The sequence below is a fragment of the Psittacula echo genome (assembly GCF_963264785.1).
Source record: "Psittacula echo genome assembly, chromosome: 1".
Lineage (NCBI taxonomy): Eukaryota > Metazoa > Chordata > Aves > Psittaciformes > Psittacidae > Psittacula > Psittacula echo.
Genome location: NC_137735.1, coordinates 123568690 through 123584424, shown reverse-complemented (window position 1 = coordinate 123584424; position 15735 = coordinate 123568690). Strand labels below are relative to the sequence as shown.

Genomic DNA, 15735 nt, shown 5'->3' with positions numbered 1-15735 from the left:
ATCTCATTTCTTTCTTCACTTTTGGGGATGTGAATTGACCATATACAAGGTGAAGAATGCCATTTTTACTTCTTAAAGTGATAAGGTAACAAGGAATAGAGTTTTGTACTGCATTTGTGTCTTCTGAAAGAACTGTATAGGCACTGTAATTTGTTTATTTATGTCCATTCAACTGATGTTAATTAACTTATCTGAATCTGCATTTGAAAAATTCAAACATCTCTTGGATCCAAACAGTGTATTAAAAACTTAAACAGCAGCAGGAAGATAATTCCATCAAAAGCTTTTCACCCTTGGTTTGTTAAGATATTGTCCACAGTTCCTGGTGGAATTACTTCCTTACATCTTGCTTCAGCCCATATATTACTATTTTCTACAGACTGTTCAAAATGTAATTAAAAATGAATACTGTTTATCTGTCTCATGCAAAAGGACTTTACATTCCAGAAATAAAAGATCTTTCTAGTGGGATATTTATTATTTTATTCAAGTAATGCTTGCCTGAATGCCATTTTGCAAAGTTCCTGCTTCTGGTTGTTGATACATTCTGTTGTGAATTTAGAGGGACTTAATGACTTTCTGCTGTCCCTATCATGTCAGATTAAGTATTCTATTCAGAAATAAGTGGAAACTAGAAGGGGTTCTGGCAAAGACTTGTTCAGATCCTGAGGTGTGGGCATGCAGGTTTTGCAAGGTATGTATAATTATCACAAGAAATGTAAATCTTCCATCAATTATTTTTTTTTCCTGAAGGCTCTAAAACCACATTATTTCTGAAAGCACTTATTAAAAGCTTGGAAGAAGAAATATGGAAATACAGTGACCTTGCAAAAATGCATTTTGCTCTAATTGTGCTTGTGGGCTAGAAGTAATTTCTGTAGCAGGATATTATTTTCTAATTGGGTCTTCTTATAAAAAAAAAATCAGACATGAAATAAAAAATCCTCCCAAAGTGATACTGCATGAAAGCAGATACATTTATTCTTTTTAATTATAAACAGTTTTCCTTAGAATATGCTGAATGCATCCATTTTGAAATGCACAAAGCATGATTTTCTGTCCATGACCTCAAAGTAACTCAGGATTAATGCTCCAGTGGTTGCCTTGTTTGGGTATGACAGGTAATATTTTACACCTGCTGAGGAAAAGGTGAAGTATGAATCCAACTGGCTATGTTTTCATTTAGCTATGAGGATAGAATAGCTATAATGAAATTCATAGGACCTGCAAGTTTCTGGTTTGATGCAGGGGCTGGGCTTTGGCTGTCATAGTCTGTGAATTAAAACAAAGCATTGATTTTATAAACTCTGTGACATCTTGAATCTGTCTGTGAAGGGTCAGCATAGCTGTTTTATGAATAGTAAGCAGCTGAGCTCACAGGAAAAGATTTAAAACAGATTAATTCATGATGAATTAAACTTTGAAGGGAAATGTTTGCCAGCTGATATATTGGCTGGCAATCATGAGATTGTCTAGCGAGAAGTTCCTTTGAGTAACAACAGTCCAATTATTTTCTTATCTTTTCTTAATGAGCCAAGAGATCATTTCTGTTCTCAAAAGTCAATTAGGGGGGGTAGCTATAAAGTCTTTATTTTAGGCTGAATTCTGCCTTACTCTCCTGAAATATGTCCTGAAGTATGGGTGTCAAGAGAGGATGGCAACAGGCTGGACTGCATCTTAATATGCACTTCACTGTGTGCTGTAGGGAAGCAACATCTACCTCCATGGAATGTGTTGTGGAGGCTGATTTATGTATTGTATTCCCTGTTTTATGGATTTTATGTGTGGGACTACCTTAAGCACAGACTGATGGTCAGTGAGTTCTGTCTTCCTCTTGCAGGGTTTATGTGAGCAAAGAAAGGTGTACTAAGTTCAAGCTTTCTACTGTGGGCATCTAGTTCGGGTCCTTTACCTCTCTGATCTCTCTCCAGCCTTTCCTGCTTGTTCTCTGTCTGTTGAGTAATGGATTAAACGTCAATCTTCGATTTCGTAACTCATACTTAATATAGATACCTTGCACATCAGTGACATGAATTGTCTTACACTCCAGGTGGCCACTCACTTTACAGGTGGCTAAATTTGGAGATTTTGCTTTTTTAGGGCACTATTGGCTAATTTAAGTAACTATCCAGTGTAACTGAGGGTTACTAGTCCTAGTCCCAGTTACTAGTCCCAGTCCTAGCCACTGCAGTAACTAGTGTATCAGCATGTTGTTTGGCAAATGTGGAAGGAGGCTATGCTAGTTATAACTCGTGTTTCTCACACATCTACTATTTCTATGAACAGTTGTGTACAGACATCCAGGGACTGTAAGAGAGGGATGTGGAGACCTGCATCATCTGAGTCACTGACATAAAACAGCCAGCTGTGTGAAGCCATAGGAATGGGTAACACCTCACTGCTCATCTTTGGTCTGATTTTAGTGTGTATTTGTTGATCCTCAAACACACACTCAGGAGTCAAGTTTCTCTTTAGCCCTGTATGTTATGTAGCCCTGTCTTTTGCCATGATCTCGGTTATCTTATTTTATCTTTAAGACCATTTTCTTCAGCAGCAGAAGTACATGTGGGCACTGCCCTGTATGTAGCCACTATGGTAATGAACAATTTAAAGAGTTTAAAAGCTTGGAGTTGTTCTGAAAAGCAAGTAAAGGTTGTTTTGCTAAATGTGTTTATTCAGATTCCCTGAATCCCAAATCCATGCACAAGTCCCTGAGAATACGTGTGTGCCACTGGCATTAACAGGAAGGTGACTAAGGATTTCTTGTTTCTAAGCAAGACACACAAGGATTATAGGTCTACTACTATGATCTAAAGCCTTTCATGTGCAGTACAAAGCATGTGACAAATAAAGTGCTATTTTTCATTCAGAGTTACAGACCTCCATAGATAGAACAGTTATTTTGATGAAATGAGTTGTTTAAGAGGAAAGGTTTTAATTTTGTTTTCTAGAGCTAAATTCTCTAAGCTGTAGTTCCTGCTTCTGCTCTCAAAAATAGGTAATGAGCCAAAGAAAAAAAATGCCAGCAACTTCTCAAACTGTACCAGGGGCTGTACACACTGAAGGAGCCATACTTTTTCAGCAGACTCTACAGCACTTTGATTGGAGTCTTGCTACTTTCATATGTCTGACGAACTGCTTGTGAAAAGCTTTTTCATTTGCATACTTCGGCCACTTTGGCTGGAGTAACTCTCAAGAATTAATAAAGTATGCTAATTATTGAATCAAATTCCAGTCATTGACTCAGCTTGTCAATATGGTGGAGTTCACTGAGATGGCAAGTTTAAGGGCTTGTAGGAAAACGCTAAAAATTGCAACAGGAAAGGTGGAAGGAACAATCATTGTGGTTGGGCACTCCGCCATGTCTTGTCTGCAGCTAGAGACTGCTTTGATTTTCTGAAACAAATACTGTGAAAGGAGGATATTTTAGGCATTCGTGGAGCTAACACAGGTTGTTAATGCCACTTCCTCTTGTCATGTACCTTCAGGATTCGTTGCTCTCCCAATGCAGTGCATTTTGTATTTTCAGCCATCATACAAAACATCTAGAAAAATTTGTTACATATTCTGCAGGTCTTTATTATGTAGGGTATGATCAAGTATTATCTGACCTATTTCATTAAATCTTTGCCGTAGAGCTCTGTTGCTTGCCCATCTGCTGTGTGAAATAATGTCTTATCCCATATTAATATTCCTCATTTGGCCCATATACTTCATCATGTGAACTCAGAATTTTATTATTTTCAAGCAAAAAAAAACCCCAACAAATACTTGTGGAAAAGCAAACACAGAAGTGTAATGAGCACAGCTGAGTGTAATTTATCTTTCCATTTGAGGGAATACTTGTGGGAATATGTTTATAATCTTTGTTCAGTTCTGCATACTGATGTTGAGCACTGGGTGTTTTGACTTCAGACACCTTGCTATTTCTAGAACAACTATGTGATAGAAAGGTCAATGACAGGATTATTATGGAAAGATCTTTTCAGTACTAATGCACAGTAATGAAAGAGAGACAGAGAGTGGTAGTGAAGACTAACCAACTCTACAGATGACAAGTTGTGGATTCCTCAACTTCAGGGAGTATTTGATGCGATCAAGGAGTTGGAACTTTGCTTGAAGCATCTGGAGCAATTTGTGGAGAACTGGGATGTGTACAATATTCATTTTCAGCACTTTCAGTAATTAGAGACAATGTGGAGGTCTTCTCAAGAAGAAGTGTTATTTCTTGGTTCAAAATGAGCAAGAACTGTTCAGATTCAAAAGATGCAGGCTAGAATTAGAGGGTGAGTTTTAGCTAGTGCTAATAATCCCATAGGCAAATGTGTTCATCAAATTAAAACACAGATCTTCTAAGCAGGAAAGAATATTGGTAACATTGCTGCAAAGAGCCTGAGCAAACTGAAAGAACATGAGGTGTGTTTCAGGATGAAGGTTGTAACACAGTGGCCATAAATCCAACCAGGGGATGGGGCAGAAGCCCATCAGTGTCTGTTACTTGGTTGGGCACACTTGTTCTAACCCACAAGGAGAAGGGACATTCCTACTGCAGTACAGCTTCACTGCTGAGATTCAGCCCTGTGTATGACTGAAGTGATGGAATAATTATCAGAATTAGAAAGCTCATAAAGCTGAATGTTACTCGTGCTGTGTGAACTCAATGAGGTTGTAAAAGCACTCAATGTAACCTTAATTCAGATATCCTGTGCACATACATTTTTTTGTCAATCATAGTTTGGTCAACAGTATCTCCCAACTTCTAAAATCCTTATTTTATATAAAGTTTAGATTGAGGGTGTTCAGTTTTAAAGCAGTTATTTCACATTTTGTGTATTCCTTGTTATTTACCATGTGTATCCCCTTAATTTATCATGTCATTTCAACATTTTTCTAAAGAGAGGCTCTTTTAAGGTGCTTTCTAGCTTAGTGTCTGAATATCCACATCAGAGATTGTGATATCAAGCTCATTTGTGTATGTATTGTGCCCATTTTACAGACAGAAAGCTGAGGTACAGCAATAGTAAGGCCAAAAAAAGCTGCTGGTTTTTTTGACATAAGTAACCTAAATTTTAAGATACTCCTGCAGCAAACTATAGATTCAAGGCATACATTTGCATGTGTTATATCTTTGCAAGTCAGATTATAAAGAAAATTAGAAGCTCTGTATTGCTGTCTGGCTTATTAAAAATGTTGGTTAAAACAGTCACCTAATAACCTGCAGGTTGTGGGGAGTCTGGTACACCAGGGGCTTCAACTGTGCATCACACAGTTCCTTTCATTACAGAAGTCTTTCAGCTTCTTTGAAAAATGACAGAAGGCAGCTTGCTTTAATGCAAAATTCAGATTCACCCCTAGAGCTGACCTCTTACAAGCTATAAATTAATAAAGTGTTTCTAGAGAAAAAATAGTATGTGGTTGTGTTATCAAAAAATGTGTTGTTATGTACATTCATAATGAGAACAGTGAGTGCCGGGCTGTGTGCTTGCTCTTTGCTGATTTCAACCCAGAACTAGGCAACACCCAGCTGGCTGAGCTGAGCTGCTGGATAGGGAGGAGCCTTTGGCCAGTTAGCTGAAAAAATCTATCAAGCATATGCAAACAGTGATTTTGAAGAGATTTATATGAGTCATCCATATTTCAGAGGATTTATCTTTGAAACAGCAAAATGCACATCCTTAATGTGAAGATTATGGCTTGCTGAGTTTCAAGGTTCTTCTCCAGTTCTTAGGATCCAGGGGTTTCTCAAAGAAAAGCTTGCCAGAACTTGTCAAAACAAGGCATTTTTCTCTTAGCCTCAGTCTCCCAGATAGCTGATCTGCATTTGCTGTCATTTTCTTTTCAAGAAATTGACCTGAGGCTGACACCCAACAATAAAAAAAGAAGATTTTTCCAAAGTTATAAGTAGCTAAAATGTGGTTTTAAAAAGCGGAGTGGTGTCAGGCATTAATGCGCAGCAGTACTAACCTGACCTGTCATAAACTCTGTAGGAGATATGATAAATGAAAGATAAAATGAAAATGAGAGATGAATCTTAGCCAGAGTATTAAAAGCCTGTATTAGGTCCCTTAGGTACAATTTGACAATGAATATTGTTTTGATGAGGGGTAGGAAGAACAAGAAAAACTACAGTGAAAATTTGCCACAGACTCCCACGAATGGGTTTTAAATCTCAAGATGATGCACATTTAATTTTGCAAGATTTGTTCATCATTCATTTGCTAGTTTAAAGGACAAATGAATATGAATCATCAACAATTTTTCCAATTATAAATAAGGCATTTTCATTATCCAGAATGTATATTAGCTCATCTGATACCAACTACACTATCTAGATACAGGGAAGGAGGGCTGAAAAGGTGGAAACAGTACTGAAAGATAGCAGAACAAGTTCAAACAACTCTGGACAATGCACTAAAATTGATCTTCATGCCAAAAGCTGGCTGATACAGTCCATTTTGTTGGAGTTTTCCATTTTTACAATGTATTTTCAAAAGGTGATACAAAACATTGGTTCAAGTAGGAAACAGTTTCTTTAATAGTCCTTAGAAAAATGCCATACAGGAAAGTAAGAGGGCTTTGATATTCCTGGGTTTTTGCAGGCATACTAAGTATCAGCAGAAAGTTGGGGGTATGAAAGCCCCCAAATTTAGAAAACATCTTGAGCACCTACCATTAAAAACAAACATCCAGATAAATATAGTGATGACTTTGAAAGGTCAGTAGTGGATGTGTCAAAATAATCTTATATATATCTTCCAAGACAGCCATGAGTGTTTCCAGAACCCACTTAATAATCCACTGGTGAGTGAAGTGTGATGTGTGTGAAACAACACAGAGAAGCCATAATAGAAAGGAAACATGATCATAGTCATTTTTGCCTGAAAACTTCAGCTGTAGAACTATTTCAGAATTTAGAAACTGTGAGTCTTCTTACAAATTAAAATGAGCATGAAATGAAGTACCAGAAATTAAACCAGAATCAAATAACAAACAAAGAAACAAAATAAACCTTGGTCTTGGTTCCCAGGGTCTTAGGGTAGACTCAGACAACTGATGGTCACGTATTAAATGACGTTAATGTCATACATAAGAAGTTCATGTTACTCATAAAAGAACCCAATACATCTCATTTTGCATCTGGTTTATGGTTTTGTTTTTTGTTTTTATTTTTTCTTAAGTATCTTTCAGTAAGTGCATATTATCTTTTTGGAAATTTAACCAGATTTAATATTATTTACATTTTTATCCATCTTTAAGGTTCCCAGTCTTAACACTGTTATATAATGTATATTCTCATGTGGTACATAGCATTTTAATAATGACTTTTAGCATCAATGAAATGCCGTATCACATTAGACAGTGAAAAATACAGGAAGTATAAATGACAAGTGCTTCAGAGGTGGTTCTTAGATGTCTGTGGGCAGCCTATAAAGTATGATATTATAATTGCTTAGACATTAAATTTTATTATTAAATCACTCATGTATATTACCTGGAAGTGTAGCAGAAGACATATTTATTTGTGTCATTGTACTCAGTGGTGGAAAGTGCAGCACTGTAATAAACTCTTGTCCTCTGAAATATGTTTATCTTTTCACTTAGCTGGCTTACTAATGTGATTTTCTACCTTTCACAAAATGAAGGTAATGCTTGCTGCAGTTGCTATGATACAAGACTAGTGCACTGAACTTTCTGGTGCATCAGCACACATTTTGTGCTGTTCACTGTCAGTTCACTGTCACTGCCCTTATGACTTTCTAGAGCCTTCCCTGAAGAAGTGGACAAATTAATTTAATCTCCCAAATCATCATGTGTAAAATAAAGATTCACATATATTTTCCTTGTTTGCTGTGAATGACCAGTAGCAACAGTATTGAGCTTTAACTTGGCTGAGGGATTGAGTTTTAGGGGTTTTGTAAAAGGCAGCTCATGATGTAGGCTATAGAAAAACGAGGATATTAAGTACTCTCTCTTATGTTTTGAACTTTACCAGCATGAATCAAGATGTTACCTAGCTTTGCCTCTCCAGAAGTTATGTGTCTAGAACAGGCTTTATCAACCCTTTTCTCTCTAGGAGAGGGAAAGACATAAAAAGGCACCTTCAGTGGACAGTTCATCCCACAAATGTGAGATATTTTAAGCAAGGATGAATTCTCTCATAAAGGAGCCTGCTTCTTTGTGCTGGTTAGAGAGTACACCTAAATAGATAGCTTAAATGAGATGCCTAACTGTTATATAGCTAAAACTACAGGAGATGAATCCTAGTGCAAGTGATAAGATGAATGGTTTTCAAACTCTGTGCCCTGGGAATAATCCAAAACAAGATTGACAGGTGGAGATGCAGCAAAACTGGGAGTATATGGCAATAAACTAAGAGTCATAATGTAACACCATGGAAAAGCAATTGTGTAGAGAAGGGTCTGAGAAACACAGATCAGCTTCCCTTCCGTGGAAAAGCAAGGCTTTTGTGAGAGTAGGTAAATGACATTTGTATAAAAGTAGCCTTTCTCTCATTTACATCCTCTGCCTTAATCTCCCAAAGCAGAAGAGTTGACAGCCTGTGCTTCTTCAGAGATGTATATTGTATTCTGTGTCAGCTCTAGTGACTGTATTGTCAGGGAATCCTATTTTGATGACCTTGCATGCACTAGACAAAGGCTGAAGACAAGAAAATAAAACTTACAGACATACTGGCTTCCTGCCGACAGTTGATTAGGCTGCAGAAGAGATAGTCCTTTTATTTTTCTGTAGCCTGGAAATCCATCAGGTGTCTCCAAGCTATTAATAATGCTTTGGCTAGCAACACCAGGTAGGTTTAATGTATTTCCCTGCCAGTGTACTGAATGTGATTGCAGTGAAGCATGAAACAACCTGTTTTAATAAGTTACACTTAGAGCTGATGTTAATTTTTTAAAAGGCACCTGGGTCTTTCATTAATTGAGCTAGCAACCACTTGACAATGAGTGAATAATTAACTAATAAGTCCAAAAACTAATATACATTGTACATTAGGAAATAGCACTGAAAATTTTCTGGTAAACCTCTTAGAAGAATAAGTAATAATGTCTATTGATGTTGAAATGCTTTCTGCCTATCAAGACACAGTATGTAAAGTAGATGTGCTCTTTTCTCTGCAGCTGGGATGACAGCAGCTCAGTTAGTAGTGGCCTCAGTGACACTCTTGACAACCTCAGCACGGATGATTTGAATACCACCTCATCTGTCAGCTCTTATTCCAATATAACTGCCTCTTCAAGGAAAAACACTCATGCCCAGGTGAGTAGTTTTTCATTGCCTTTTCTTGCAACACCCTGCAAGCATGCAGGATAACAAAGAATAACATATAGTATCAATGCCTGTGAAACAAATGAAATACTAATATTGTAGAAACTCCTCTATCACACTTGTGTGTAAGAAGTCCATGAATCCTACTGACCCAACCCTGACCTGTGGACTGACATCTCAGATGCCCTGCTTGCAGGGCACATATCGCTGCTGAAGGTGATGGCTGGCAAGATCCTGTTCTGCCTGCCCCAGGGCAGCTCCCACTGGTTCCAGCCTCAGGAAGCCCCCAGCTCCTGCTGCACCCAATACAAAAAATCCACAACATGATTGGATCCATGATGTGTGACTTTCTACTCACTTCATCCCATTTGGAGTATCTCAGCCAACAGCACAATTTCAATTAAAATAGTTTGTGTATTTCATGAGCTGATGCATATCAGGGAAGAAAGACATAGGCTATACTGTCCTTTCTCTGTTCTCTCCACTGGGAGAAAAGAGGCTGAAGGAAGGAGCCCACTGGTGGCAGAATTTCTCTTCTCTCCAGTTAGGTCCAGAAGTAAGTGTCACTGGGGCACACAAGGTAACAATGTATAAGTCAAAATAGGGTTCTGAGCAGCATACAGCCACAAGCTGTATATGTAAATACATATATACATGTGTATATATATATATATATACACACACATATTTATAAAGCCCTTGTGTCACGTATTCGAGTGTTTCTTCCCAGCTTCCCTTAAAATTGCAGTTGATGAAAAACACAACAGAGAATGTTCGTAGGACTTGGGTCCTCTCAAAAAAGAAAGAAAAACAGAAGAGTTAGTTCCTATAGAGAAGTATTCTCTTCCATGTCATCTCCTGTTTACAATCAGGGAACTTCAAGACTTAACACTTGGCATAGGGGAAGAGCTGTTGCCTCCAGTGATTTCATGTCAAGTATTCAGGACACAAGACTGACACTTCTAATTCCATTTAGACTCCTGCAGGCAGCCAGTTCCTGAAATTCGGAGATCTGTTTTGTAGATGTACACTGTGGCAGACTTTGTCAACAGGAGACAAACAGGTATTTGTCATTTCCCCTAGACAATAGGGAAATAGAGTTGCTGTGGGAATTAAGATTTTAATTTTCACCAGGGCAGCCCTTACCATTGCCTTTCCCACCCCATCAGGGTCTCCCATGGTTGCTAACTGGAGATCAGCTTCTTCCTTTCACATCATTAGTGATGGCCTGCTTACTTGTTGCACTGCATCATCATCATCATCATCATCATCATCATCATCATCATCATCATCATCATGACCAGGATATCTCAGGCTGACTATTTAACTCTTTGCAGGTCTTTTGAGTGATCTCATGTTCTAGTGGCTCAACTGGATATTATTTGCAAATTGTTCAGTGATAGACAGAGATGCAGCACATGTTCAAATGTTGCTTTTCTGCCAGAGTTGCTTTATGTTATGAAGTCTAAGAACAGACTTTTATCAGGTCTGCCTTTTCCAGGCAGATTAATCAGAACGCACTGTACTTCGTGCTAGCCTGCAATCTCAGTCGGAAGCTGAGATGAGCAGAATATGTATTTTGCCAGCTGTTCTCCAGGTGTAAGACATACTTACGTAACTCAGAGATCCCTTTTGCAGGCTTTTTAAGTGATCGAAGCAGTGCAAGCTGGCTATACCCTAAGGCAGAAATTGCATATTTTATTGTCATCTTCTTATTAAAAGAGGATTAACATTGCTTTTTGGATCCTATAATGGTGAAGAGAGGCTTTTAGAAAGTAGTATACTTGTCATTTCTTGGAAATGATGCAGTTTACTTTAAAAACGTATCACTATGTGTTTATAACCATTTATGAGTAAAGTTCTGGGAACATTACACCATTGTAACAACATCACTAAAAACTCTCTTTTGAAGGACTCTGCAATATTTGTCTAGATGTAGGTGTAAGCTCTTTTCTCATCAGTCCTTACCCAAAATCTGTGCTAATGTCTTCAAAGCACATATGAAATTACAGAAGTGCAGAGAGCTTTTGCATTTTTTATGGCTCAAATGACAAATATGTAAGAAGCAACTGATTTTTCTTTTGGTCATCTAGTCTATATTAATCCTACATATGACAGCAGTGCTCAGGAAACAGCCAGAGGGCTCTGTGGAAAAGGAGTTGGTACAACTCAGAATAATAAATAGCCCTTTCCTGAATGTGATCCGGTTTGCAGGCCTCCTTAGTTTGGCTGTATTGGAATAAGGCTATGGGGATACCTGGGAGCAGCACCACTTTTCTTGCTGTTAATGAGGGACAGAGGTAAGCAGGACTGGTTAGATGATGATGTGCAAATAAGGCTTGAGGCTGAGGTCAGGAGGCTGCAGGAAAACACAGGAGGAAGGTTTACAACAAACAGCCTGTCACCACAAAGAATGCACGTCTTGTCAAACACAGAGGGTAGGATCAGTCTCCAGCATTTCTATTTAAGCCACTTTCACAGCTTCTGCATTGTCTGCCTTGTTGGGCTGCTCCTTGCAACACGTCCTTATTATCCTTGTCACACCCCAGGGAAAGAAGATACAACAGGGGTGTTAGGTCCTCACTGGGTCATCTTCCACATGGGTCTGAGTTTCAGAGTAAGCGTGACCCGGCTGCTTACCTTCACCCCGCTGGTGGGTAGTGCTTGCGTAAGCCTCTCTTCTGGGTGCTGTGCTAGCTGATATAGCTAGAGTGAGTTTCCTGTTGGAAACAATTCACTGCAATGGAAACAAACCAGTAGAAATGGTACTGGTAAGTAGTAGTACTGATAATACTGATCAGTACTGTAGTACTGATAATTTTGCTGAAGGCATTTTCCTTGCTTACTGGGTGGTACAACATACTGCTACTGCAACAATATTCCTAATTTGGTCAGTGGAAGACCTAGGTGAGAAAAGGCAGGAAACCAGACTGAGGTAATTTTAATAGTATATTTAGTAACTCCCTCATTCAGTTTTTAGTAAAACCTCTCAATGCAGTGATTTGTTTCTGAAATTCAGAGGGAGCTGAGGAACAATAGGGTATCACCACTGATGATCAGAGTAAATTAGCCTTCACTTTATTATGGTTTATCTATACAGAAACAAGTTGAAATATTTTGAAAATAAAAAGGAAAAATGTCTTTCACAAATGGGAATGGTTTTTATGTTTCCATGGCACCTGCTACAAATAAAATATGCTTGTTCTTTTCCACTCCTGTGATTTGACAAATCAGCATATACTGAAGATGTTAAGATTGACCATTTCTTGTGCTAATCTCTTGTAGCTGAAGACAGACTCAGAGAAGCGCTCAGTTACAGACGGTGAAACTTGGGGCAGCACTGAGGAGCTAAAGAAGCCTGAGGAAGACTTTGACAGCAGCGTAGACAGCAGTGGCAAGTGGAAAGGCCTTCCGTCGGGGCTGTCTGAAGAGTCAGAGAAGGGGGGGCAGAAAGCATCTTTCTCTGTTTCACAGACCGGATCCTGGAGGAGAGGCATGACTGCACAAGTAGGAGCAACTCAGTCCAGGCAAAAAGCAGGAACAAGTGCACTCAAGACTCCAGGTAGGAAACTTCTGTAGTTCAGATTACAACATTGAAAATTAAGGCTTTATTCTTACCATTTATCTATAAGCAGCCAAGAATCTTTAGTGGGCTAAAAATGGCTATTATAAATGCATGACAGACATGAGGAACTGTAAGCATATTGTTAGTTCTTTTCATGCATGGCTGCAAGCCAAGATTGTGATAATATACTAACTTGTTTGTCTCTACAACTGTTAGTTTGCTACACTGCATACTAATAATTTATTAATCATGCATTAATATATCCATAACAAAAACTATGTTTGCATTTTATTTTACTATCATTTGACTATGTCAACTTGTATTAAGGAATTGAGTATTTTTGGACTCATCTGTGCCTTATCTTTGTCCTTTAGAAAACCTGTACCTTTGATAATTGAACATATGCACAGAAATGGGCAAAGATTAGAAGCTGAGATAAAAAGATTTAACACTCAAGGGAGGGGACTCAAAATCAGTGTTTTTGAACTAAAGCTGAATTGTCACATTCCAGATGCTGTACATATTCTGTAGTTCACTGTTAAGAGTCAAAAACTTGTAAAAAAAATCTTTTTACACTCTTTCTTCAGTGCTAGATGATTTCTTCCCTAATTTTGAAAGGCTCTTAGAAATAGTAACCACTTCTGTAATCTAGTTTTGAAGCAAAAATCCATAGTTGGTGGAAGACATTATTAAGACCATGTAGTCCATCCTTTTACTAGGGAAGTAATAATTCTTTATAGGACATTTTCTAGACCTTTGTCATGTCCTGACAAAATCTTGCATGAGCATGCTTTAACCACCAGTCATGAAGGCAACTAACAAAGATCTCAGAATAAATTCAAATCCTTCGTGAGACACTTTTTTTCTATGCAGTTTGAAACTGCTAAACATTGGTCAGCCTCTGGTCTACAACATCCCTGAGGAGCTTTGCCACAGACAATGGTCAAATGAATGCAGAAATCATAGAATCATAAAATCATATGATAGTAAAAGGTTTACTGCTTGCCAAGCTAAGTTTCCCAGATCTGTTTTGCTGAAGATGAGCAGGCAGCCACTGTGCAGCGAAGAACTGAGACCTTATTTTTTTTAATGACATACTAATAGTCTGTGTTTGCTGTGTAGGAGTCTGATCTGTACCTTGGTGTGTGCGTGTAGCCTAAAACATGCACTGGATAAAAACATGGGTGGATTTAGTTCTGACTTATAGGAGTTGCTCTTTACTACAGTTTAGTTCCTTCAGAGAAATTTGGCCACCCACCTCCAAAACTTTCATAATCTCTTGAAGAGTGAATTAAAAACTTTGTTATTTGTTCCTTATTAGGAGCATACAGAAGATGCTTAAAGAGAGATTAGAGTAAAAGAGAAATGGCATTTTTTGTCTGTTTGTAAATTAAGAAGAGGGTATTTTCTTTTAAGATAGAAAAGAATATCTTATTAAACCTTTCTGAATTGTACAATAATATTATGTAAAAATATATGGTATATAGGCATGTGTCAGTGCAGTACTGAAGGCAGCCTCTCAGAAAATCAAAAATCTTAAGAAGATATGAAGGATATGACAAAGACTAACTCATGTAACTGATATAGTTATAGATCAACATATATACATACCATGATAATATAATCTCTCCCTGATATTTTTGTGTAAGTAAAACCAGAACAAGCTGAGTTTTAAGCTAAAAAAATGTAATCAGTGAAAACTAAAGAACTCAGCAAGTACCACTAAATTCTACATGCATAATTAATGTCATACCTCTGGAAATGTTAATTACATGTCATGCTTTATTTTCAAATATTATTTCTTACACATAGAAATATTGTTAACAGGAAAAAAAAAAAAAAAAGCCAAATAAAATTCCTTAGAGTTCATTCAGGATAATTTTCTATACCTATTTTCTCTAGCTATATATGAAACTGGAAGTTCCTGGGAGAATTTTAAGCTCTTAATATCTAATGTGTACCTGTAATGTATCATACCTGCTACTGACTGCTGATGGGGGACTAAAGACCAAATTAGTCTGTTTTCTTATGGTAGTTTTCTATTTGTGCATTTGTTCATTTTTGAAATTGCAGCCATATAGTGTGGATATTGAGACATTACAGATTAAACACAAGTGACCTTTTCAAATACACTTTCATTTAGGAAAAACAGATGATGCAAAAGCTTCAGAAAAAGTGAAACCCCCCCTGAAAGGAGCCTCCATTCAACGCTCTCCATCAGATGCAGGGAAAAGTAGTGGTGATGAAGGAAAAAAGCCTCCTTCTGGCATTGGAAGATCAACTGCTACAGGGTCCTTTGGATTCAAGAAGTCTGGAATGGGATCTTCTACAATAATCACCACAAGCGGAGCAACCATCACAAGTGGGTCGGCAACTCTAGGAAAAATGCCCAAATCTGCAGCCATTGGTGGGAAATCCAACGCGGGGCGGAAAACAAGCTTAGATGGTTGCCAGAACCAGGATGATGGTGTCCTGCACATGAACTCAAAGACAACTCTGCAATATCGAAGCTTGCCTCGCCCCTCGAAGTCCAGTGGCAGTGGAATCCCCGGCAGGGGTGGCCACCGCTCCAGCACCAGCAGCATTGACTCCAATGTCAGCAGCAAGTCTGCAGGTGCTGCTGCCACCAAACTACGAGAGCCAAGCAAGATTGGGTCCGGGCGGTCCAGCCCTGTCACCATCAACCAGACAGACAAAGAAAAAGAGAAAGTTGCCGTTTCCGATTCCGAGAGCGTCTCGCTGTCCAGTTCCCCCAAATCCAGCCCCACTTCGGCGAGTGCTTCTGGCACACCAGGACTTAGGCAGCCGGGATCCAAATACCCAGATATCGCCTCCCCCACCTTTCGAAGGTTAGTGGTTTTGCATGAATTCCTGAAGTTGCAGTA

At 38.4% G+C, this 15735-nt stretch overlaps 1 protein-coding gene across 2 annotated transcripts in view; it reads left to right on the top strand.

Moving 5' to 3' along the window:
• Nucleotides 1-15735, top strand: part of NAV3 (neuron navigator 3) — a gene marked incomplete at its 5' end in the record, with an annotated part of 269996 nt that overhangs the window by 196076 nt on the left and 58185 nt on the right. For both annotated transcript variants that reach the window (XM_080621573.1, XM_080621572.1), the window contains 3 exons: nucleotides 9138-9276; nucleotides 12571-12847; nucleotides 14994-15699. In XM_080621573.1, the coding sequence (XP_080477699.1) occupies nucleotides 9138-9276; nucleotides 12571-12847; nucleotides 14994-15699 (1122 nt within the window). The remainder of the gene's footprint in view (nucleotides 1-9137; nucleotides 9277-12570; nucleotides 12848-14993; nucleotides 15700-15735) is intronic.